Genomic DNA, 21,699 nt, shown 5'->3' with positions numbered 1-21,699 from the left:
GGGTCTAGATTTGGATAATTGTACTGAGAGGACGGTGGTCGGAGAAGTTTCTGTCATTGAATTCATTATTCATCACATGGAACTTTAGGATACGAGCTGGAAGTGTTACCCAGATATAATCTATGGTACTTTCACTTTCTTCCTTGCTGAAACCAGAGAAAGTATACTGAAAGCCATCTCTCTTAAAACAATTTGTAGCTGTATCCAACAAGTTGCCTGATGCAAGAATCAGATAGGCCACATGGTCAGGTTCAGCGTTGAAGTCTCCAAGTACACAGCATACATGGCTATGGTCAGAAGCTAGTTCTTTTATCATTCTGGAAGAGTTGTTTCTGGCTTCTTTTCCTTTATGGTCATAGTGGGTGTTCATACATTTGATTTCCCTACCCAGCTGCTTGTGTTTAACTATTATGGAGGTTACTATACGGGGTAGTGCTGCGTCCCAGCCTTTACTTGGCTTAGCAGGTGTTTCGCTCAACCAGTATGTGGTTCCAGATACTAACTGCCACTCCGATGATTTGTAGAAAATGGGTGCAAATTCTCCTTTATCAATGCCATCGTCTCTACCAACGCCAAAGTAGTCCCATCCAGAGCCTAAACCTTGGATTATATCGTCCAACTGGTTCTTCTTGACTTCTTGGAGACCCACTATGGTGGGAAGATGAGCTGAACAGTGGGTAATACAGTCTATAACTCTGGCTCTCCTCTTTGCCCAAGACTCTTCATTCCGTTTGAGGTTCCAGGTGTCGCAACGTATGTTATGCGAATACAATTGTATCGTTACAGGCTCTACAGATTTGCGTCTGGGGTTAGAATTAGTTGTTTGTTCCTTTTGGCTAAGATGAGCATCGCTAGCCCTGTCTCCATGGCTAATTGTGGGGTTTTGGGATGTGCCGGTACTTGAAGAAATGGGATTCCCGTTAGACTTCAGTCTGGCAGCCTTCCTGAAGAGAGCGGAGATTCCCATCTTGCTATGGTATTGGTGAAGGCAATACTAATACCACTTACTAAGACTCTTCAAATATCGATTTCGGATAAAATAGATGAAGTCATGGTTGGTGGCCTGCATGGTGATAGCAATCTCCGTGATGATACCCCAAAGGTTTGGGTACTGGTGCTGCGAATAACCAGACCATACATATGGCAGGGCCAGCAGGGCCAGCAGGGCTATATTTGAGGGAGTATATTAGAATTGCATTTGCTGGATACCTGCTGGGTTCGAGTAGTTGGATGTATAGTATTAGTCAAGAATATACGGCTTCTTGAACGTAAGTGTACTTCTGTTGAAGAATTAGTTGTGACATATCTACTCTTGAGAGTTGTTGTGTATCCCTAGAGCTATCGTAGTCCAGCTGGAGTATTCTGCTGAAGAAAAATAGATGTAGTCGGAGATGTCATTATAAGTCTATAACACATGTATGCAAGTAACTAGTTTATATCTAGATATGGTATTTCTTATTTGTTCATCTACTGTCTTTCAATTGCAAGCCTAGATAGACGGGCATATGCTCTCAGATCCAAAGATCTTTATTTTCTCAACAGTTAAATCTTCCAGGGATTGGTCATAATCTGTTCATTTTGTTTACTTCATAGAAGTTCATATACCCACAGAAAGCCATATTTTGAAAGAAATTCATAGGCTCAATATCGCTTAATATCTTTTGGCATTCATATTACGGGCCTTTTAGATTTTAATTTTTCTTATTGTACCAAGAAGCGAGCAGGCGCGGTAAGCGGTGAAAAATAAACATTTGCCCCAGCTACTCACATACAATTTATTCACTTTTCTTCATATCTTTTCAATTCTCGTATTTAATCTTATCTGTTTCCCCTTCTCTGTGTTGCCGCCTAGTTTTGACTTCATACGCCACAATATGACCCTCCATAATAATCTCAGCACAGAAAGGCTCATATACCACCAGCAGGACTCCATACGCGCGACGCTTCAAGACTTCGGGATCCAGATTGATTCCCAGGAATTGCTAGCAATTGAGGATGACTCTGTGGACAGTACATATTCATTTTGCAGCTGGAAATCTGCACCCGGTCCGGCTTACGAGTTGGAAGATAACCGTTCAAGAATTCCATACAGAAACATCCTCTGGGTACAGCCTGTCATTGATGAAACGGGCCAGGTCCAAGAAGACGACTTGGAAATCACATACGTCAAACCAAAGGGCAAGTTGTCGCTCGAGCCAGTCACCTTGCGTATTCTGATCCAAAACTACCGTGCTCTCTATAACAATCTCCAGGAATTATCTAATTCAATACTAGCTAAATCCTACAAGAACCATATCGTGAAACCGTCAGTCTTGGTGATTATAAATCCTCACGGTGGTCAAGGAAAGGCTTTGAAGATCTACAATACGGAAATAAAGCCAATTTTAAAGGCGGCCAGAGCCAAGATTACTATTCAGGAAACAAGTTACCACAAGCATGGAATCGATATCGGGCGTGAACTAGATATCTCCAAGTACGATGTAATAGCATGTTGTTCAGGAGATGGAATCCCGCATGAAATCATTAACGGTTTTTACGAAAGGCCAGATAAGGGCGTGTCTGCTTTCAACAAAATAGCCATCACCCAACTTCCGTGTGGCTCTGGTAATGCCCTTTCTCTCAGTACCCATGGAAGTAATGATGCTTCCATGGCTACTTTTCATATGTTAAAGGCAAAGAGAACTAAGCTTGACCTCATGGCTGTGACTCAAGGTGTAGGTCCTAACGAGAAAATCAAGTTATCCTTCTTGACGCAATGTTATGGTGTTATTGCGGATGCTGATATTGGCACGGAACATTTGAGGTGGATGGGGGCGATCAGATTTGATGTTGGGGTTTTACACGGTATTTTGGCAAGAAGAAAGTTTCCCTGTGAATTGTATGTCGATTTCTTGACCAATTCAAAACAAGAACTCTCTGCCCATTTCGACACTTATCACCAGAATTCAAATTCGACAGCAGCTCGCATAGAACATCATTCACAAGATGATGGTGAATTGCCACTATTGAATGAAGAGCGGTTGCAAGTCAAGGGACCAAAATTGAACCATCCACCACCTGAATCATGGACTAAAATAAGCCAAAACATATCGGACAATGTCAACATTCTCTACGTAGGTAAGATGCCATATATTTCCAACGATGTCCAGTTTTTTCCAGCAGCTCTACCAAATGACGGATCTATGGACATGATCCTCACAGATACTAAAACCTCTGTAATGGAAACCGCTTCCATTCTCATGTCCTTAGACAAGGGATTGCATGTTCATAACGAAAAAGTACATCATGCTAAGATTTCGTCTTACAGATTGATTCCAAAGATACCGCGGAATGAGCAGCATTATATTTCAGTGGATGGAGAAAGTTTTCCATTCGAACCGTTACAGGTCGAAGTTCTACCAGGAGTACTCACGGGCTTGCTACAAGGTGGAAATTTTGTTGATACGTGCTTTTCACGTTAGTTGCATTCGAAAGAGAAGACGTCGTATATAGACTATCTAGAAATCTCGTTGACTCAAAATGAGTTATTTGATTGTGCTGATACTGTGATTCCAGTGAATATATCCTTGAATCCTGCTTGTTTCCCTTGTATTTCCTTCTCTAGAAGCTCTTCATTAGCTCTGAATTGATCTGCTAAGTCCTGAATGGATCTTATGAAGAATCTGGACATCTTCTCGATAGCAGGGATATTTTCCTTTTTGGATTCGATAAACTCGTACAATCGCAAGTAATAGGTTCTAGATTCTTCGTAGAGAAGTGGTGATAACCCTTCATAACACCCTTTATAAGTTTGCAAGGAACATTTCACAAGGTCATTGTTGTACTGTTGTAGAATAGAGTTTAACTTGGAAAGCTCTATCTTTTCTGAGACCATTTGGGCCAAAGATTCTTTCAAGGAATTAATTGTAACAGAAGCTGCATCCTTTTGCTTTTTCGACAAATCCACCTTAGCAGTAAGCTTCTCGACCTGTTTCATTAAATTCTGGTGGTCGTTCTTCCAGTTTCTCAATGATTCGTTGAGCTGTGATTCGGATCTCTCGTGAAGAATAAGTAGTTCTTTTAGGTCAATAATCTCCTGTTCTTTGTGCTTCAACATTCCTGGATATTCCAGTAAGTTACTTGTTGTCTTTTCTAGAGCATCTTTTATGTTATGTTCAGTTTCTTCAAGCAATTTGTTCAATGTGTGTATCTGATGTTCCTGTTGAGTTGATAGTGATTTAATCGTTGCAGAATTAATTTTCGCAGCCATTTCGTTCGGACTCAAAGCTTGTTTGTACTGAAGCAGAACCAATTTTTCATCTTCAGCATGTTCCTCATTCTTTTCAGATTCATTTAGGTTGTTTCTCAGAACTTGGGCTTTTAGTTCGTCAAACTTGTATTGAAGTTGTTCTTTCTCTGCAATTGCCGAGTCGAGTCCAAAGATTACTGAATTGAGTGCATCTTTAGTACTCTGGAGTTCTTTCTTATCTTCATTTTCCTGTTTCTCTTTCTCTTCTTGGATACCTTTGAACAAGCTCACTTCCTCTTTTAGGCTACTTTCGCTTTCAACCACTGCTTTAACAGCTTCAACGAGGTTACCGTAGGTGGAAACTTCATATCCGCTCAAACTTATTGTCTTCAAAGCTTCCACCTTCTCATTCACGATTTCGCGGAGCTCATTCTGGTGCTTGTAGTAACGATTCCACTTCTCGGTTTCTTCTTCTTTTTCAAGAACGGTATTTTGTTTAAAGGTTTCATACTCAGCATTAAGGAGGTTTTTTTCATTCTTCAATTGTTCGAATTCTTCCACTTGTTGTGTCATTTCAATCTCGTGCTGATTCTCCAATTCAAGATATTCGGCATTCCTCGACTCCAATTTGGAAGTAGTATCTCTAATTTTAGATTCAATACTTTTAGCCAAAGAAAAGATTATTGATGAGAGTTCGTAATTGTTGGCGTATTTCAAAGCTATATCTTCAATGCCTGTTAAAGCAGCAAGTGCTTTTAAGGAGTGAAATACTTCATCTTCTTCTTCGGCAGTTTGGACTTCACTGTTCTTGGTAATTGTATGAGGCTCTTCTAGTGGCTCCGAAAAGTCAGGTTCACTTCCTGTTAACTCTTTGGAGAACAAACTTTGGATATCATTTTCGTAGCTTCTGTAGTCCCTTATTGTCTCAAATTTAACTTCTGGTTCTTGCTTTTCTTCAAGAGGAGAAGAATACTCTGATGAACAATTGAATTCATTTGACTCTCCGTAATTTCCTGGGCCATCATACTCTGAGTGTAAGTTTGGTGTTGGAATGTCGGAGTTCGTGTTGGTGTTGGACTTCTCGTCATCTGCTTCATCTTCTCTTGGAGAAAACAACCTTTCCTTTGTAACCATCTCCTCGCGTACACCTCCTGCTTCTTCAAGAAACCCGTTTGAAACCTCCTGCTCGTCATCGACTCTTTCCTCTTCAAGCAAGCTAAATGTAACAGATTTTGGTCTTGAAAGAACTCCGAAGCTACTTTTCCTTTCTAAACTGAAAGTCATACTCTTGCTCCTTTCAAGTCTTGAAGGGGAGAAAGGATCAAAACTTTCATTAACATCTTGAGAGCTTTCGTTTGCCAATTTTTCAAGATTATGAGGCTCTATTGGAATACAGAATGATCTACTTTTCTTCAATTTAGGAACATCGCCGCTAAGTATCATCTCTTCTGAACTATTGCCTTCAGAGCTGGAACTAGAAGGAGCACTTGAAATCCCTGCTCCAACTCGTGGAAATCCAAACGAATTCTCCCTTTCTCTGGATCTTGGGAACACTCCTTTAAACATGTTTCCCTTGAAATTGTGAAAATGTTATGTGAATGTCTATCAGTTGAGTTCAAAGAAGTTAGCGCCATTTCGCACAATAAAATGGTTGCGAACATTTAAATGGCTGCGAAAAACTACATGTTTAGCTATCTCCATTATATTAGGTAACTCGCACTAGCATATTCACTTTGTAAGGCTATATATGGTCAATCTTCTTATGTTGAGCCGTAGACACCTTTTTCAATTCAAATAATCTTTCTCTCAAGTTTGGTACATCTCTTAAAGATTTGTCGAGCAAAATTCTTTCATGTTCGAACTGCAATCTCTTTTCAGCATCTAGCTTTCCAAAGTAGTACCCACCTTTTCCATCGAACTTCAATAAATATTTGTGGAAATGCCACAAAGCGGGTCTATGAGCAACAGACAACACCGTGATATCGAGTTCTTGGGCATGTTTGTACATGAATTGCTCCATATCAGGAGATACGGCTGAAGTACATTCGTCCAAAACTGCGAATCTAGGCTTGTGGTAGTACAATCTGGCCATGGCAAGTCTTTGCTGGGCTCCGGTAGACAACTCTTCACTCCAATTGGTGGTATCATCCAAACGGTCTGAATGATCATCTAACTTTAAGAGAGTCAAGATATCCTTCAAATCCTGGTCGGTTTTTTGGCTGGCTCTAAACTGTTTCAAGTTGTGAGGATATATTATTTGTTCTCTTAATGAACCTTGACACAAGTAAGCTCTCTGTGGCAAGTAGAACATATTCTCTGTGTTAGGAATGGTTATACTTCCTTCCTTGCATGGCCATAAACCACCTAACATTCTGAATAGAGAAGATTTACCAGAACCGTTTGGACCAGCAATCAAAAGATGGTCACCTCTCTTTATTGAAAAGTTCAAGCACTCGATCAAGGTAACATCTGCTGGAGTCAACAATCTGACGTCTTTGAAGGTAATTTCTTCGTTGTTCATTTCGATATTTTTTGTCGATTTCTTCTTGTTCTTCAACTCGAACAAAGTGTCTTGTAAGTCGGAAACTCTGGTGGCATGACCAAGGATTTGAAGCAAGTATCTTCTTGAGTAAATCAATCTATCCAACGAGTCAGAGGCACTCATCAACAATCTTCTATTAGTGATGAAGTCACCAGCATGGTCGGCATCTGGGTCTTCGCCAAGATACTTGTTGATAAAAATTGGAGCTGAACACAACACCAAACCAGCTGCACCCCAGAAGTACTTGACAATGAAAGTTTGCGCAATTTCATGAATTGCCTTTTTCCAAATCTCGTTCTTCAGGAATCTCTCCAAGGTGTAGTAGCAATAGTCGATGTAATCCAACTCTCGTTGATGCCCTCTCAAGAAAGCGATTTCCTCGCTGTTGCTCACAATCTTGGAATGAGAAGAACGTAGCTGACCTTCAAGATTGGCTCTTTCTGATGCCAATTTGGCGAAAGGCGGGGAGAAGAATCTCAAGATCATTGTAGAGAAATGGGCAAGCATTCCAAGAGCCAATGTACCCTCGCCGTTACCTACACCGCTTTTACTTAACTGCTGTGCACACAAGAGTAAGTCCAAAGTTGGTTTCAACAATTGCCCCGGTAAGCTACTCAAGGCATAACTCAATCTGGTGATATCGGTAGTGATTCTTTGGTTCGGATCCTTGATCTTATTACCTGACAACTGGATCAACGAGTAGTAGTTTGCGTCTAAGTTGTCTGGCAAGTAGTCGTCCATTATGCTGTTGTTGAGGTTGACCCTGATTGCCTTACTCAAATTCTGTTTTGTCCAGGTCAAAAGAGCGTTGACGATAGAAGCTGGAAGACCTAATCCCATCCAAATCATAAGCAATTTGGCAAACTTTCTCAATCTCTTCGTCACTAACGCTCCTACCAACTGACCATCTAAACTAGCGACCTTTATAGTGAGAAGAGCTCTGAAGACTAGAAGAATCGAGTGGCCCAAAAAGTACAAGATGGTAGGGTCTGTCGCTGAGGGAAAGATGGCACGAGCAAGGCGGTAGAACGACTCCTTAGACAACTTAGGATGTGACGAGGCCCTTTCGTCAATTCTCTTCTTATCTTTGGAGATGTCTAGGTCTCTTTTCTCGCCCGTGTTGGTAGCCCTAGAAAAGGCCAAAGTGATGAGAATGATATATGAAGAATTGAGAAACAACGACCGATTAGACTTGTACACGTTGAAGAGCGACAACGCAAGCGAGTTGTTGGGATGCGCCGGGTTGAACGTGGAGACTGAGTTTGTCATGGTGAATACTAGACTAGACAGTTGTGATATGGAGATTGAACTATGAACTGTGAACGGTCAACAAAATGGCAGCGATATATTGAAAGTGAAAAAGATCACAAACAGAAACAGCTCTATAAATAACAGGTATTGGGGATATATATATCGTCTCCATCAACAGTACAAACGCTGTAGTGTATGTTGTGCTATTTGTTGAGGAGTACTCTTACCCGGTTGACAATCTATGATTTGAGATCTGTTTGTTCTCTATTCCTCGGTCCAGACTTGAAGAAGAAGTGAGAGAGTAAAAAGAACACTTCAACTAAAGGAAAAATCGGACGTTGCTTTAGGAAACAGATCCGATGTGCGGCGTCTGCAAGATTTGACTTATTAGGCAAACTAGTCTGTTTTAGACTTCTGAATGAACATGGAGTCATTGATGATGATTTTGAATGCAGTAATGGGTTTTCATTATCACATGCGGTGGAGAAATCTGGGGTGCGCAAAAGAATAATAATATGCAAGGAAGTTTTAGAGAGGATCTTTGTATGGAGAAGAAATATGGGCTGATGGAACAAATAGTGGTCTACGGGCTCTTGCTAAGGTCAAGGAGAAAAATCAATATTTTATCTTGTACAAAATTGCTACATCCGGGTGTATATTCACACATTCTTGTCAGTATACTGATGGCTGTTGGTTGGAAGGTGAAAAGTGGCAAGAACTCTCTTCAATTCATTCTTCGCTCTACCATATTTTCACTTAGTATTCCTTCTATATTCATGTTTGACATTGCTTTCCTGATTACATTTATCTCTATCGTTACTTCGTAAATTTATATGCTTCTTATGTCTCTATCCTATTGCTCTTCGAGCGTCTCCTGGAATTCCTTCTTATAGTCCTGAATTTTGTTCTCCAACTCTTCCAATCTGGAGTAGAAGATGATATTGGCCAAATCCACTGTCAGATCCACCTCGTATTTCTTGAGTAGATTCTCGTACAACTCCTTGAGTTGCAACCGCGTGTTTACCTTGATGACCCGCTGTTCCATCTTGACGCTGGCATGGTTCTTCCACTCGTTTAGAACCTTCTGGATGGTTTCGTCCGAGGCACTGGTTATGCCCTGCGGGTCTAGAATCGTGTGTGTATGGAGAAGCTGTACGAGAAGAAGAACCTCCCGCGGACTGTAGCTGGAAGGATTTGTCAATACGCTCATCGGATGCAGTTGATCGCTATAACGTCAATGTGTGTATAACAGGTGTGAATTCTGTATGTTGCTGGTAACAGTGTCTTTCTGGTTTCTAGCAATGGGGCGTACAGATAAAGTGAAAAAGTCCGTGGCTAATAGCTGAAGATTGATTTATTCTATCAAAACCCTTATATTCTCTTCTATAAATTAAACAGAGAACGTATGATATATCTATAGTATCTCTACGGTACTCTTCAGTATCCTTGTCGATGTCTCTCAGATCATAAATGCCTCTGCAACCGCTTCTTCCACTCGCTCGAATCAGTCTTTCTCTTCCATACTCAACCGAAAGAAATTGAATCTGGTGTCGTGTACCTTCCAATATGACAACATTGACAATTCAGTTTCACTGGGCTGCAACTTTGCAACTAACAACGAAACATATTCATTAACAGTATATTTTTCTGTCCTCGCTTCCATCCTTTTGTCTTCACACTTCTGTTATAATGTCCGAGGATCTGGTCTGTGTCGAAGATGAGTTCTCACGTATAAACATCAACAAGTCGCCCACAAGACGAAAAAAAGTCTACCCACAAAACCTTTATCCTCCTCAGAACCAGATATATTTCCCCCCTCCAGATCCGCCATCCACGGCTACCTCACCATCCTCCACATCAGATGTTTCATCTTCGGATTCCTTAATCCACCGATATGATGGCAATGGCATTGTCGATACAAATATTGTCGGAAAGACAAACAATACAAGTAACACTATCAACAATAACACCATCATTACTAATAATGTTATTGCTAACACTATTAGTACTCCTTTGAGAAACCATTACGAGTCCAATTACAATAGCAATAGCAATAACTGTGGTGCTCCCTCTACCCCTTCCACTGTACCATCTCTAGAAAAGAAGTCATTATCCACTACGAAAATCCATCCGTCAGACAAAAGACTACTAAGCTATCCGATGTCTGAAAAAGCAGCTTCGAAACAAGACTACCAGTTTTCATTTATGAGAGAAACATCGTCTTCTATCCAGAAGAAACACAGCACATACTCGGGTGGACTCTCCAAACCAAATCAGCCGTATCTTACGACTGGTTCTGCCACTAAAAAACGCCTCGAATACTCAAGACAACTTTCTCATAATCTCCGATCAAGAAGATTGTTGTCTTCGAATTTTCCTTCGAAAACACTGCCTTCGGACATCACCAATTTGCCCTACTCCTTACCCGCTAAGTACGGAGGAATGCCGGGGGAAGACTCGCCTACAAAGCAAAAGGTAATACGGAATGCGTCGCAGCCACTTCCGTTAAAGTCAGTCAATAACGTGTTCAATAGACTCTATCCTAATAGCTTGGAATCTGAAGTGAAACCACGAGTAGCTCCTGTTTTGCAAACAACAAGAAGAAGTACACCTTCGCAGATCCTTAATCGCCAGGAGAAAGTAGGTATGGAAAACAAAGATATCAACAGTGTGAAAGTTAACGATATTACGGAACTATTCTCCATATTATATGCGTTTGATGAACAACTCTTTCCCAACGAAGGAGATTCGGATTGTCCAGAAGCGAAGCCAATACAGGCAGTTGAGCTTGCTAAGCTCAAGATGAATATCTATGAAAGGGGAGAGATCATCCGGAAACAGCAACTTTATTTTGTGCCACAAGGAATAGAGAGAAATTTGAATATCAAGAACTATCAGAATAACTTTGGTTTTGATGATGCGAATGGAAACTACATTATCGTCGAAGGAGATCACATCAACTATCGTTTTGAAGTGTTGAAAATGTTGGGCAATGGATCATTTGGAAACGTGATAATGAGCAAAGATCACAAATATTCTAGTCGGCTTGTTGCTACTAAAATCATTAAGAACGATCTTAATTGGTCCTTGCAAGCTATCAACGAAATAAAAATGCTCAGACTATTAAATGAAAAGGAAACAAACGAAAACATCCTTAAGTACTACGACCATTTTAATTTCAGGAGTCATATGTGCATTGTCACAGAATTATTGTCTATAAACCTTTACTCATTGCTAGAAGTAAGTCAGTTCAGAGGATTCTCCTTGAATATTGTTCAATCAATAACAAAGCAAATCTTGAATGGTTTGCAATATATGCATAGACTCAATGTTATACATTGTGATATAAAGCCCGAAAACATTATGATCCAGTTGCCACATCTGCCACAAGTTGGTACTTTTGTCGTTAAGATAATTGATTTTGGATCATCGTGCTTAAGTAATGAAATTTCATTCACGTATATCCAGTCAAGATTCTACAGAGCACCAGAAGTCATCATAGGTGCCAATTATACCGAAGGAATTGATGTTTGGTCCTTAGGCTGTGTCATTGCTGAACTTTTTACTGGTGTTCCTCTATTGCCAGGCAAGAACGAAATAGAACAGGTAGGATTAATTCTAGAATTGTTCGGAGCACCAAAAAGTACAACTATCTTAAGATTGAGGAAGTCTTTGACAAGGTCGGTTCAAAAGAAGTCTTTCGAAATGAACGAAAATAGTCCCCATGTCAATGAAAAGCTAATAAAGAAAACGCTATTGTTCAGGTTGTTTGACATTAATGGAAAAATCAATATGTCGTTGCTTAACTACCATAATGCCAACTCAACAGCGTATTCGGCTAAGAAGCAGTTTAAGTTAAATTCCAGAAACTTGGAAATATATTTGAGTTTGAACAAATGTCCCTCGCAGTTGAACAAGCTGTTCCTTCGTTTCCTTCAGAAGATATTTGTATGGGATCCCGTTGAACGTTCTAGTATTTTGCAGTTGACGGAAGAACCGTTTGTCACTTCTCAAGATTAATTACATATTTATTGCATTATATTATACACATAAGGAATCTATCCGTTTGTCTATTATCGAACCTTTAAAAACATCTGTATTTAATTGTAACTTGGAAATTGTATACTATGGGTGACCATGATTTGAACCTGGCCATGCCGCGATTCTTTCTGGACCTGGAGTTGATCCTCTGCTGCTGGTGCTATCGTTCTCAAAAATTTCGACAATATTTTTAGCGTCTATTGAATCGATAAGAGAAGTGTGGTTCTTCAAAAGTTCTATCTTTGCATTGCTTTCTGGCAACTCCACCAACAACTTTTTCAAGCTGGTGAGTTTTTCATCAACGATATCATTCAAACTTCTAATGAGTCTATTCCCAAACTTAGTGTCAATCGGTAAGTTGTTGTAGATCTTCTTCTGAAGAGTCTTGATTACTCTAATATTGTTCAACAACTGCAGATAATAGTCCTCGGGTTTAAATTCTACGGATTGGTTAATGGACTCTAGAGGTGGGTTGATTAAGAGCAAGGCTGCATAATAAAGCATGATGTGGATGTGAACAGGAACGTATTTCAAGTTGTCAAGGATGTCTTTGTCGTTAATTACCAAGTTCAACACTGTTTGAGCTGCACTGACTGCTATAGAGGCTGTAACAATCTTCTCGTCTTTTGACATTATACCCTCATTTGAGATAAACTCGTCTTCATCGGAAGGTGAGGGCAGATCGTCGTCCGTGTCTTCGTCGCTTGAATCTGCTGGTGCTACTTGAGAGTCTATTCTTCTAGTATTTTCTGGGTAGTTGGCGTTTTCGTTCAATTTGGGTAACATATTAATATTGTCGCTGGGGTTAACTTGAAGCTGTCTCACGGCTGAAGAGTTTATGTGCATCTTGGCGAAGTTATAGTAGATCAATGTGGATTTGGAAGACCACACAGCTCCATGATTTCCTGGAGAAAGTAATACAGTCCAAGAAACCATCCATTTGTCCAACTCCAAGTTGCTCTTCGAAGGAATACCGAATGAAGAAGGAGCCAAGAGATCCCATGCATTTCCTTGGAAAGCTTCATTCAATGCTTGATTGTATTCTACTTGAGATACCAATCTCATATCTGTGAATCTTTCCTTTCTTACGTCAGCAGCATTAGAAGATTCCAGTTTTTCCTTTAATTCTTCGCTGTCCAACAATATATTTGACTTGCCATTTTTGCTGTTGTCAATTTGTAATGGGTTTTGTTCTGTCAAAAGAATCTCCCTGCTGTGTTTCAAGGAGAATTCCTGTGCATTCACTAAGGGCTGTCGATTAAACGTCAAACTCTGCTGACCGTCTAGAACGTAAAGAAGATACCATAGCTTCAACTTATCCTTGTTCTTGCTGTATGGATTGTTGAAGCCATACTCTTTTGCAAGCTGCATTGCTAGACCCGTGAACATCTGCGAGTCTGAGAGCCAGAAACTACACAATATAAGCGCAACTATGGTGTTGAATCCATCTGTCTCGGTTTCTGGTTTTCCTTTGAAAAGTAAAGTCTGGCACAAGTCCTGAAGATAGACTTGCAACTGCTTCGACTTCTTCGAAAGAGACGGATGATGTATAGAAGCGATGGTACATATGGCACAGACAAGCACGGGACATGAATCCCAGATGGAGTCTACAGACACTTTAGAAATCTCGAATCCAAAGAGCTGTTGGGAGATATTCGCATCGAAGTAGGCAAAGAGATTATTGGCCTCGTCTTTAGACAAAAATCCATCACGAAAATCTACGGGATACTGTATCTCTTCGTTGTTTGTCCTTTTACGCTTGGCGTCTGTAGGTTGTTCTTCTGCCTTTCTTCTTCTATCTGACGGTATCTCGTTAGAAAAGGTACTGTTGCTACTGTCATTACTGCTATTTGTGCCGATTGGATACGACACAGTTTGATATTGTGGTTGTGGAGCAATGGGCTGCACCGGAGAATAGGCTCTGGAGGCCGGATAACTGCTATAAGTAGCCAGCAGAATCTGGGCTTGGTGAAGATGTGAGTTATGTGAAATGTTATTATGTGAGATATTGTTTCTGTGTTGGATATTGCCTTGTATGCTGCTGTGCTGCTGCTGGTATGGAAATTGTTCATATAGAATTTGTGGGTTCTGGTTTCGACTATGGTACTGGCTATCCATCATGAACTGCTGGTTAGTCTTCAAGATGTCGACCAAGTCACTGAGCTTGTTATCAAATGTATTCATTCTCGTTTCTATTTGCGCTTTCCATTGGTTGTCGCTAGCTGGTGGCCGTTGTACATGGCTAACGACGGGATTGTGTGATACTATGAATTGCTCGTTCTGCCTTACAGGAGTCATAGCTCCATTGGTTATGCCTAATGGATTCAATGGAGGTAATGACATTTCGCTCGGTCTTTCTACTGAAACAGGCTGTGGAACCTGGCTGGATATGGGTGGTAACTTCAAGGAAGGTAACTTCGGCACAAACATACAGTTGACTGCCTGGCCAGTCCTCACGCATCTTTGGCATGGTAGAGAACCTTCGTATATACACTTGACTTTGGACTTTTTGCAGTTCGAACACGGCTTTGTTCGTTTTTCTTTAGGCATATTACTACCGATACTGTAAGCGATTGAATACTCGAGTTTGAAGCCGAAAAATGGAATAGAGCGCTAATGAGGGGGTAGAAATACTTAAACTATTCTCTTCTGATGAACGGCTGTATAGTACAGAAAAATTTATGCTGATAAATGGCTTATGTAAGCATTGGGACATAGAGATACCCTTTAGATGGCAATGAATAGTGGCATTTGTATGGAAGATTTGACATTTTGAGAAAGGTAAGGGCATAGGGAGTGGTTCTGTAGGTATGGTTGGTTTGTTTGATACAGTTCTTTATTAGCTGGAGGGACCATTCAGGGTTGCAAGCTAGAAAATACATAATTTCGCAGCCTATTCAAAGTACCTTCAACAAGAACTATAAGGTCAGCATAAGATAACAAACATTTTGGATTCGAATAAGCAAGATTCTCTTAAGATTAAAAGGTTATTATTATGAGCTCTACTTGGGTTCTTAACCAAAGTAATTCCTTGTGCCCTATGTTACTTTACCCATTCGGGGTTTGAAATTGCAGAATCTGGTAGTAGAGACAAAGTTCTTGTTCAGAAATTCTTTACGAAAATAAGTCATATATTGTATTACAACTAACTGGTTTCTTCGACACTTATAATCAATATCTTACAGAACAAAGTCTGCTGCTGTGTGGACATTCTATATGTGTTGGTTGCAACCATTTAATGAATTTCGCTCTGCACACGACTTCCCCAGATTTATCACAAGGAAGTTCTTTAGATTAGGATTATTCAGCTTTTCAACTTTTTCCGAAGTAGCGGTGGTTTATCTTAAAAGCTTAAGACATACGGTCTGATTCTCTATATTTTCACTGAAAACCACAACATCAGCAAATTTCCAGCATGTCTATGAAGTCCAAAATCAGAGCCTTTTTTGGCCCTACCAGACAATATGCTGTGGCTGGAGCCAGTAACAATCCTACGAAATTCGGATTCAAGATCTTGAGCTGGTATGTCTCTCACAACTTAACGGCTATACCAATAAACCCTAGAGAACAGGAGATTTTGGGTCAAAATGTCATTTCTAATGTGACTCAGATTTTGGAGTCTATTGTAGCCAAGTCAGATTTGAACGGTTATAAGTTGCTGGACGTGGATGGATTGAGCATCTCTTTCTTGACTCCTCCTCATATCACAACAACTACCTTAAAGCAGATAGCTGATGTAGAGGGTTACGAAAACATCGTCAAGGGATTATGGTTTCAACCTGGAAGCTACGACCAGGAAGTGTTGGATACAGCTGAAAAGATCGGCTTGTTCAGCAAGGTAGTCTACGAAGACGAATGTATATTGGTCAGAGGAGAAGAAGGTTTGCACAGTGCTAATTTGTAGATGCTATGTATTTAGGGGAATATAGCAATGGTAGAGTGGAAAATGGATGATTAGATTTACTATATGTTTGGGTATACCAACATGATATATTGAAAGAGTATATACTATTATCATTATTCTATCATCTTTATATATACCGGTAGATGTAGATACTTGTCTATAGTTTATGTTGATAAGTACCCTCTATACTATCATATCTCATTGAACCGAGTCAGCATTTTTTTGATATATTCACCCCAGCTCTCATCGTGCTCTTCACCTTCTTTGCTGGTGGGTTGCCCTACTTCAATTACATATGGGAACGGAGAGCTATCCAACGTCATGATGGGCGGAATGTGGTCTTTGTGGGTATCAGCGATATCTATAATCTTATTGAGGTTTTCGTCGAAACTCCGGATGGAAATCTCGATAGCTGGGCTGTTGTTTCCATTGCTACTATCGTTATTACTATTGTTGCTAGTATTGTTGTTATTGCTATTGCTGTTGTTGCTGTTGCTGCTGTTACTGGTATTGCTATCTCTCGGTTCCTCTAGCGGAATGCACGTTACTGTTAATATCCATACTTCCCACACCTTGACTTCGTCTTCAGGACTGTCTGCTTTAGCAAACCAGCCGGTCTTTTTCTTTGACTTCGACTTATTCTTATCTAGGAATTTGATAACTATGCGTCCTGTTTTGGCGTTCACCGAATCAAACTGTCGAATGAGTCTGCTGATCTTCTCGTCTATTAAGGAATCCAAGTCTGGCAAGTTCGCTGCCATTGGATACGTGGTGTTGAGGAATTCGTTTGTCACTGGAGTTATGGGGCCGAAGAGTCGATGGAAGAAAATGGTCCATATTACACCTAGAAAGTTAGTACTTGTCTGTACGTTATGATTATAGAGTCATGAATAAGATAGTATATGATGGGTATTGTCTATGGATTGCACAATTAGTGGTAGATTTTCTTCTACAAGTTGTAGAACCATGAACTATCGGTTATAGATCTCAGTTATATGCTCCATATTATCTCATTATAGTATTCTCTATATCTTATGATCCCATAATGCTTTGATGGCTTTCTCGTGGTATTGTTCCATCAATCTTATACAGATTCCATAATCGCACACTTCCAACATTACTTACCCTTGATAGACTCACGGACGACAGACCTCTCGGCCGCAAGCTGGAGAAAGAATTCCATTATGTGTCTGGCGGGTTCCTAAGCCAATTGCTTAGTGTCTTACTGTGTTTAACGAAAGGGGCAAGAACACTCAGTTGCTTAGTCCAGTATAGCAGATTAGTTTACAGGTATAAAATGCGCGTTGGTCTCAGCCTCTTGGACTTTGAGTCAGATGATCTGGAGATAGAAATTTGAGAGTTAATGTGTGAGTACTGAGAATAGAATGTGGCAGCCTTGAAATATAGTAGGTCTGGTTGCTCTATTGATGTTGCCGTTGTGGTTATTGGGACAGTTCTCACTGTAAGGAAATGTTTGTTGGACTTGTCAGTCATTTTATTCGTTGGTGTAGCTTAAACATGTGATCTATGGGCAACGAATTTATCAAAGACCTCTTCTTAATTATGGCATTTGTAGTATACAACGTCTAGTTTGAATCTATTCAAAACGACATAATAGCTCATAATAGGCTTATTCTTTCTTGTCTGCTATTCTTTACTATATTTGCTGTATTATAAAAATGTATTATTGCTGTTCATACAGTTCTACTATGTACATATTTGTCTATTGTCTACATTAATCTACAGCTTTTACACAGATACTTCAACTTTCTTGTCTACTCTCTCCTTTCTTGCCTCCTTATCCATTTCCACAAGTTTCTCGAGCTCTTTAACACATTTGGGCAAAACTTCAAAATCTAACTCCTCGAGTTCCAGATCCTTGAATTTAGACATCACATAATCTACAACATGACGTTTGTCGGATGGTCTTCCAATGCCAATGGCAACTTTAGTGTAATTATTGGGTAGGTGCTGGTTTATTGACTTCAATCCATTATGCCCACGGGGACTAGTACTAGGCTTCCGAATCTGGTACTTACCCACTGGCACCTGGAGTTCATCATGAAGTATCACAAGCTGTGAATCCTTCTGGAATTGTCTGTAATGCTTGGAAACAGCCTTTCCTTGTAAATTCATCAATGAGTCATTGGATTTGAATAGGACAATATTGGAATACTTAGTCGACCTGTAATAAGGGCCATCTTTCACTAGATGGTCTTTCCAGTATATATCCACTAGTTGATCGAGCATTCGATGTCCAATATTGTGTTTAGTTCCCTCATATTTGGGCTCCGGATTGCCTATCGAGGCTATAAAAAGTAGCCTCCTTGATTGAGAAACTGTGCTCGGCCGTATGGGTACAAGATATGAAGCGGCAAGGTGTCGTATCATCATCTTGTCTGCTTAAAAAGATTAATCATACTGTAGATTGTCAAAATTGGAGCTGTAGATAAATATGCTGCGAAAAAAAATCTTGCGAGAATCTGAAATCTCCAAACATAGTGCCACTTGAAAAAGGTTACACACTAAATAAAGGATTGTAGACTGTGGATGGAATTGATGTTGTTGGAAATATTTGAGGTTTTTCCTTCAAACTATGCTAATCTAGCTACTAATGTTCATGTTCGTAATATAAAACCTCTTTTCGATGTTTCTTGAAGATTTACTATTCTTCGTGAAATTTTGACAAAATCATATAAAAATCTTTCATTCGTATGAATAGTGATACTACTAAATATATCAAAGATACGGGAACAAAAGCTCATATGCTTCTTTGACTCATTATTAACATATGCTACAATTCCTAGTGTGAGCTTATTAGAGTGTTGTTTATAGTCATACTAATGTGTCGCAGAAAAATGGCTGCGAAAAGTAAGCGTCTATTTCCACAAATCTGATAACCATCCATACAAAATGAGTGAAGAAACATGCTACGGCCAACTTTCATCGATGATGTCAAAACAGCTCAAAGTAGTAGACAGTCGCATCAAATCAAGTACCAAGGAGTTGGATTGGAATTATCTTAAAAGAACTCCCCAATTTCTCAAACAGAGAATCAAATTTGGAAATGGCTCATATACATCTGATGAGGAATTCAATTATTTAGAGAAGCAATTTAAGGAAACGGAAAAGACACTTCAATCGGTAGAAAAGTATGTCAAGATGTATTCCAAAAGTACCTTAACATTGTTGGATAGAAGTACAGCGGTTGGCAAAGGTTATTCTCTTCTCTATGATCCATACGAAGATCTAGCGAAGAAGACTGGTGAACAGTCCAATTCCCAAGTTTTCGAAGACCAATACAGGAAATGGCAAAACGTGAACAACTACATTGAAACAATAAATATGTGCAAATCTGAAATTGAGAATGAAACCAAAACCCTTGCAGCTATGGTTGAGCTGAAAATCCAAGAAATATACTCAAATATAAACAATATTCACAAGAAGATAAGAGTCAGGTCTTATGCCTTGGTAGACTACGACAAAGTCTACAATAGTCATGACAACTTGCTTTTAAAGCAAAAGTCTGGAGAGCTTACTGTTAAGCAGTCTCAGCAATTGTTCAGTTCAGAGAGAAAATTGGAAGAGAATAAGGTCAAGTTTGATGAGATTAATGATCTCTTAAAAAAAGAATTACCCTATTTCTTGAAGTTGGTGGAATTGATTTTGACCCCTTTGCAGGAGTACGTCTACTATGTCCAGCTCATGAACTACTTTCAATTTTCAAGCAGATGCAAATCGTATGCCAATTTCATCAATTTGGATGTCAGAATCATTTCGTCTCCCAATTTCGCAGATGAGCTTATGACTCAAAATTCCATTGACAGTTTGGGAGCTTATGACTCCATTAACCAACTCACTCTAATCAACTTTAGAGACCGGTATCTTTCTGATATTACTTTGGCTTTAGAACCAGAGAACAGGAACCCCATTCTCAAGGAGACCAACTCCTACTACTACATGGCAAAATTTAACTTTGAGGGACAGCAGGAAGGTGATCTTTCATTCAAACATGGTGATATTATCACGGTGTTAACTAGGAATGGAAACTGGTGGAAAGGGGAGTTGGATGGAGTAGTTGGAATCTTTCCAAGGAACTACGTAGAAGAATATTCGCCCAGGGATTAGTTTATATTGGTACTAGTAATTATGCAATTTCATCTATCTCGTTAATATTATGTGCTTGATATCTCTCTAAACAGCCTCCAGAACAAAGTTGTCTTCTGACAGGAACATTCTTATTCTGCAATATGTCCCACCATTCAAACACCTCTGCATATGCTTCCACTACAATGTTGGAACATTCGCTGCAGCTCTGGTGATAATGACCTTTCTTGATTGCCCGAATTATCATGCTATGGTAGAGTTTTGGTGTGAATTTCTTCCATTTCTTCGTTTCTTGGTACGAAACATCATATTGAGCAATCCTATTTAAGCAAATTGTCTTGAGCGATGGAACCAAACTACGGTTGGAAGCAAGAATACGAGGTTTCGATACAAATTTCTTTTGTCGTAAGCTATTCCCTTCAATATTTTCCACAGGAATAGCATCTTCTGGCACTTTTAGAAATGGGTTGGGACCAGCTCTGAAAGTTTGCAAAGAAGGCAATTCAAGGATCTGACTTGGTAGAAATTGTAATCTGTTGGAACCGATATTCAAATCAGTCAAATGAACTAACTTATTGATACATGCTGGAAGACTGCTTATCTTATTCTGTCTCAAACCAAGTACGTTGAGCTTTGTGAATTTAAATAGTGAAGGAGGTAAGCATCTTAACTTGTTGTTCGATAAGTAGAGCTGGTACGAAATGGGTTCCAAATCAGACTGGAAAATGACCAAGTTATTCATGTCCTTGATTTCATCCGGCAATTCGTACAAGCTCATGCCTTCCAAGTCGATGACTGTCTTGACATCTTCAAAACTTGCTAAGATAATGTCTCGGGCTTTGACATACGAAACCTGTGACTCTTCGAAAGCTCTGTCTCCAGTGGATGAAGGGCAGCGATTGCTTATATTTTTGAATCTGTTGAAACTGTCGATTCCGAAATCGGCCTCTGAACTGAATTGTTTTGCTTTGACTGGTGAATAAGATTGAGACTGAGACCTCACCATAGTGGCCTCTTCTCCGTATTTGAACCAATCGACTTCGCTTGGGAAATCGTTGTAGTCGTGCTTGTTTTCCGGGGATTCCGGAAGGTCATACCGAGAGTTCGTATTTGTGTTGAAGTCAAATTCGGAAACTAGCGGATGGTCCAATGGTGGACTACTTGGAGGTAAGATTGACTTGTAGCTGATATTCTCCTTGTAGTCGTCCTCTTCTGAATCTTCCAACTGAGGCGAGAAATCTTCCTCGAAGTCTACAACAGTGGGCTCGCTGTCGAATTCCGTTTCTCTTCTCTTGATATCATCTTTTTCATTGAAACTTTCTCCCATTTTACGTTTGAGACTGGGAGCAAATGCCAATGTGGGACGGTTGAGAGTTCGCGAAGCTTCCGACTTCCGGGTACGATAAGCCAAACTGACATTTTCGTCCCGTACAGCTCTTTTCCGTGGAGTTGTGTCTAATGGGAGGTTATCGTTGAACGAAGAGCTGTTGAAAGCAAATGGCAATAGAGGATTTTCCTTCTCCATGATTGTGATCTAAATAGTAAAGAATTTGGTATTTTGCAACTTTTTCTGTGGTTTAATTCAACAATGGCATGCTCTGCCTACCCTGAAGGAGTAGGGGTTTT

At 39.9% G+C, this 21,699-nt stretch overlaps 12 protein-coding genes across 12 annotated transcripts; 4 read left to right on the top strand and 8 right to left on the bottom strand. All coding sequences in view use genetic code 12, as the record gives it.

Annotated features, from left to right (window-relative positions):
* Positions 1 to 4: 4 nt before the first annotated feature.
* Positions 5 to 967, bottom strand: PICST_30030 (predicted protein; the record flags this gene model as incomplete). The annotated part of the gene is made up of 1 exon (XM_001382529.1): positions 5 to 967. The coding sequence occupies one exon, from the start codon at positions 965 to 967 to the stop codon at positions 5 to 7; it is 963 nt and encodes a 320-aa protein (XP_001382566.2).
* A 907-nt stretch (positions 968 to 1,874) lies between these two features.
* On the top strand, positions 1,875 to 3,461 carry SPH1 (Sphingosine kinase, involved in sphingolipid metabolism Lipid transport and metabolism; the record flags this gene model as incomplete). The annotated part of the gene is made up of 2 exons (XM_001383070.1): positions 1,875 to 2,046; positions 2,068 to 3,461. 2 exons carry the CDS (start codon positions 1,875 to 1,877, stop codon positions 3,459 to 3,461), a joined length of 1,566 nt encoding a protein of 521 aa, XP_001383107.2.
* A 190-nt stretch (positions 3,462 to 3,651) lies between these two features.
* On the bottom strand, positions 3,652 to 5,794 carry PICST_30028 (predicted protein; the record flags this gene model as incomplete). Its single annotated transcript, XM_001382528.1, has 2 exons — positions 3,652 to 3,694; positions 3,720 to 5,794. The coding sequence occupies 2 exons, from the start codon at positions 5,792 to 5,794 to the stop codon at positions 3,652 to 3,654; spliced, it is 2,118 nt and encodes a 705-aa protein (XP_001382565.2).
* A 120-nt stretch (positions 5,795 to 5,914) lies between these two features.
* PXA2 (Peroxisomal long-chain fatty acid import protein 1 (Peroxisomal ABC transporter 2)) lies at positions 5,915 to 8,372 on the bottom strand. The gene has a single exon (XM_001382527.1). It carries the CDS (start codon positions 8,037 to 8,039, stop codon positions 5,970 to 5,972), a length of 2,070 nt encoding a protein of 689 aa, XP_001382564.2. The 5' UTR covers positions 8,040 to 8,372; the 3' UTR covers positions 5,915 to 5,969.
* Positions 8,373 to 8,874: 502 nt separating this feature from the next.
* Positions 8,875 to 9,231, bottom strand: PICST_30026 (predicted protein; the record flags this gene model as incomplete). The annotated part of the gene is made up of 1 exon (XM_001382526.1): positions 8,875 to 9,231. One exon carries the CDS (start codon positions 9,229 to 9,231, stop codon positions 8,875 to 8,877), a length of 357 nt encoding a protein of 118 aa, XP_001382563.2.
* Positions 9,232 to 9,710: 479 nt separating this feature from the next.
* YAK1 (serine-threonine protein kinase) lies at positions 9,711 to 12,098 on the top strand (the record flags this gene model as incomplete). The annotated part of the gene is made up of 4 exons (XM_001383069.1): positions 9,711 to 9,884; positions 9,957 to 10,026; positions 10,120 to 10,604; positions 10,656 to 12,098. 4 exons carry the CDS (start codon positions 9,711 to 9,713, stop codon positions 12,039 to 12,041), a joined length of 2,115 nt encoding a protein of 704 aa, XP_001383106.2.
* A 48-nt stretch (positions 12,099 to 12,146) lies between these two features.
* PICST_30024 (predicted protein) lies at positions 12,147 to 14,612 on the bottom strand (the record flags this gene model as incomplete). Its single annotated transcript, XM_001382525.1, has 3 exons — positions 12,147 to 13,964; positions 14,000 to 14,001; positions 14,162 to 14,612. The coding sequence occupies 3 exons, from the start codon at positions 14,610 to 14,612 to the stop codon at positions 12,147 to 12,149; spliced, it is 2,271 nt and encodes a 756-aa protein (XP_001382562.2).
* An 865-nt stretch (positions 14,613 to 15,477) lies between these two features.
* Positions 15,478 to 15,966, top strand: PICST_55314 (predicted protein; the record flags this gene model as incomplete). Its single annotated transcript, XM_001383068.1, has 1 exon — positions 15,478 to 15,966. The coding sequence occupies one exon, from the start codon at positions 15,478 to 15,480 to the stop codon at positions 15,964 to 15,966; it is 489 nt and encodes a 162-aa protein (XP_001383105.2).
* A 191-nt stretch (positions 15,967 to 16,157) lies between these two features.
* On the bottom strand, positions 16,158 to 17,149 carry PICST_40660 (predicted protein; the record flags this gene model as incomplete). The annotated part of the gene is made up of 3 exons (XM_001382524.1): positions 16,158 to 16,378; positions 16,415 to 16,810; positions 17,092 to 17,149. 3 exons carry the CDS (start codon positions 17,147 to 17,149, stop codon positions 16,158 to 16,160), a joined length of 675 nt encoding a protein of 224 aa, XP_001382561.2.
* Positions 17,150 to 17,715: 566 nt separating this feature from the next.
* Positions 17,716 to 18,360, bottom strand: PICST_30021 (predicted protein; the record flags this gene model as incomplete). The annotated part of the gene is made up of 1 exon (XM_001382523.1): positions 17,716 to 18,360. One exon carries the CDS (start codon positions 18,358 to 18,360, stop codon positions 17,716 to 17,718), a length of 645 nt encoding a protein of 214 aa, XP_001382560.2.
* A 519-nt stretch (positions 18,361 to 18,879) lies between these two features.
* On the top strand, positions 18,880 to 20,094 carry PICST_30020 (predicted protein; the record flags this gene model as incomplete). The annotated part of the gene is made up of 1 exon (XM_001383067.1): positions 18,880 to 20,094. One exon carries the CDS (start codon positions 18,880 to 18,882, stop codon positions 20,092 to 20,094), a length of 1,215 nt encoding a protein of 404 aa, XP_001383104.2.
* A 19-nt stretch (positions 20,095 to 20,113) lies between these two features.
* On the bottom strand, positions 20,114 to 21,598 carry PICST_54126 (conserved hypothetical protein; the record flags this gene model as incomplete). Its single annotated transcript, XM_001382522.1, has 3 exons — positions 20,114 to 21,064; positions 21,113 to 21,298; positions 21,329 to 21,598. The coding sequence occupies 3 exons, from the start codon at positions 21,596 to 21,598 to the stop codon at positions 20,114 to 20,116; spliced, it is 1,407 nt and encodes a 468-aa protein (XP_001382559.1).
* Between the last annotated feature and the right edge of the window lie 101 nt (positions 21,599 to 21,699).

Source organism: Scheffersomyces stipitis, chromosome 2 (assembly GCF_000209165.1).
Source record: "Scheffersomyces stipitis CBS 6054 chromosome 2, complete sequence".
In the NCBI taxonomy this organism is placed as follows: Eukaryota; Fungi; Ascomycota; class Pichiomycetes; order Serinales; family Debaryomycetaceae; genus Scheffersomyces; species Scheffersomyces stipitis.
The sequence above is the reverse complement of the archived record's forward strand: the minus strand, read 5'-3'. Positions and strand labels throughout refer to the sequence as shown.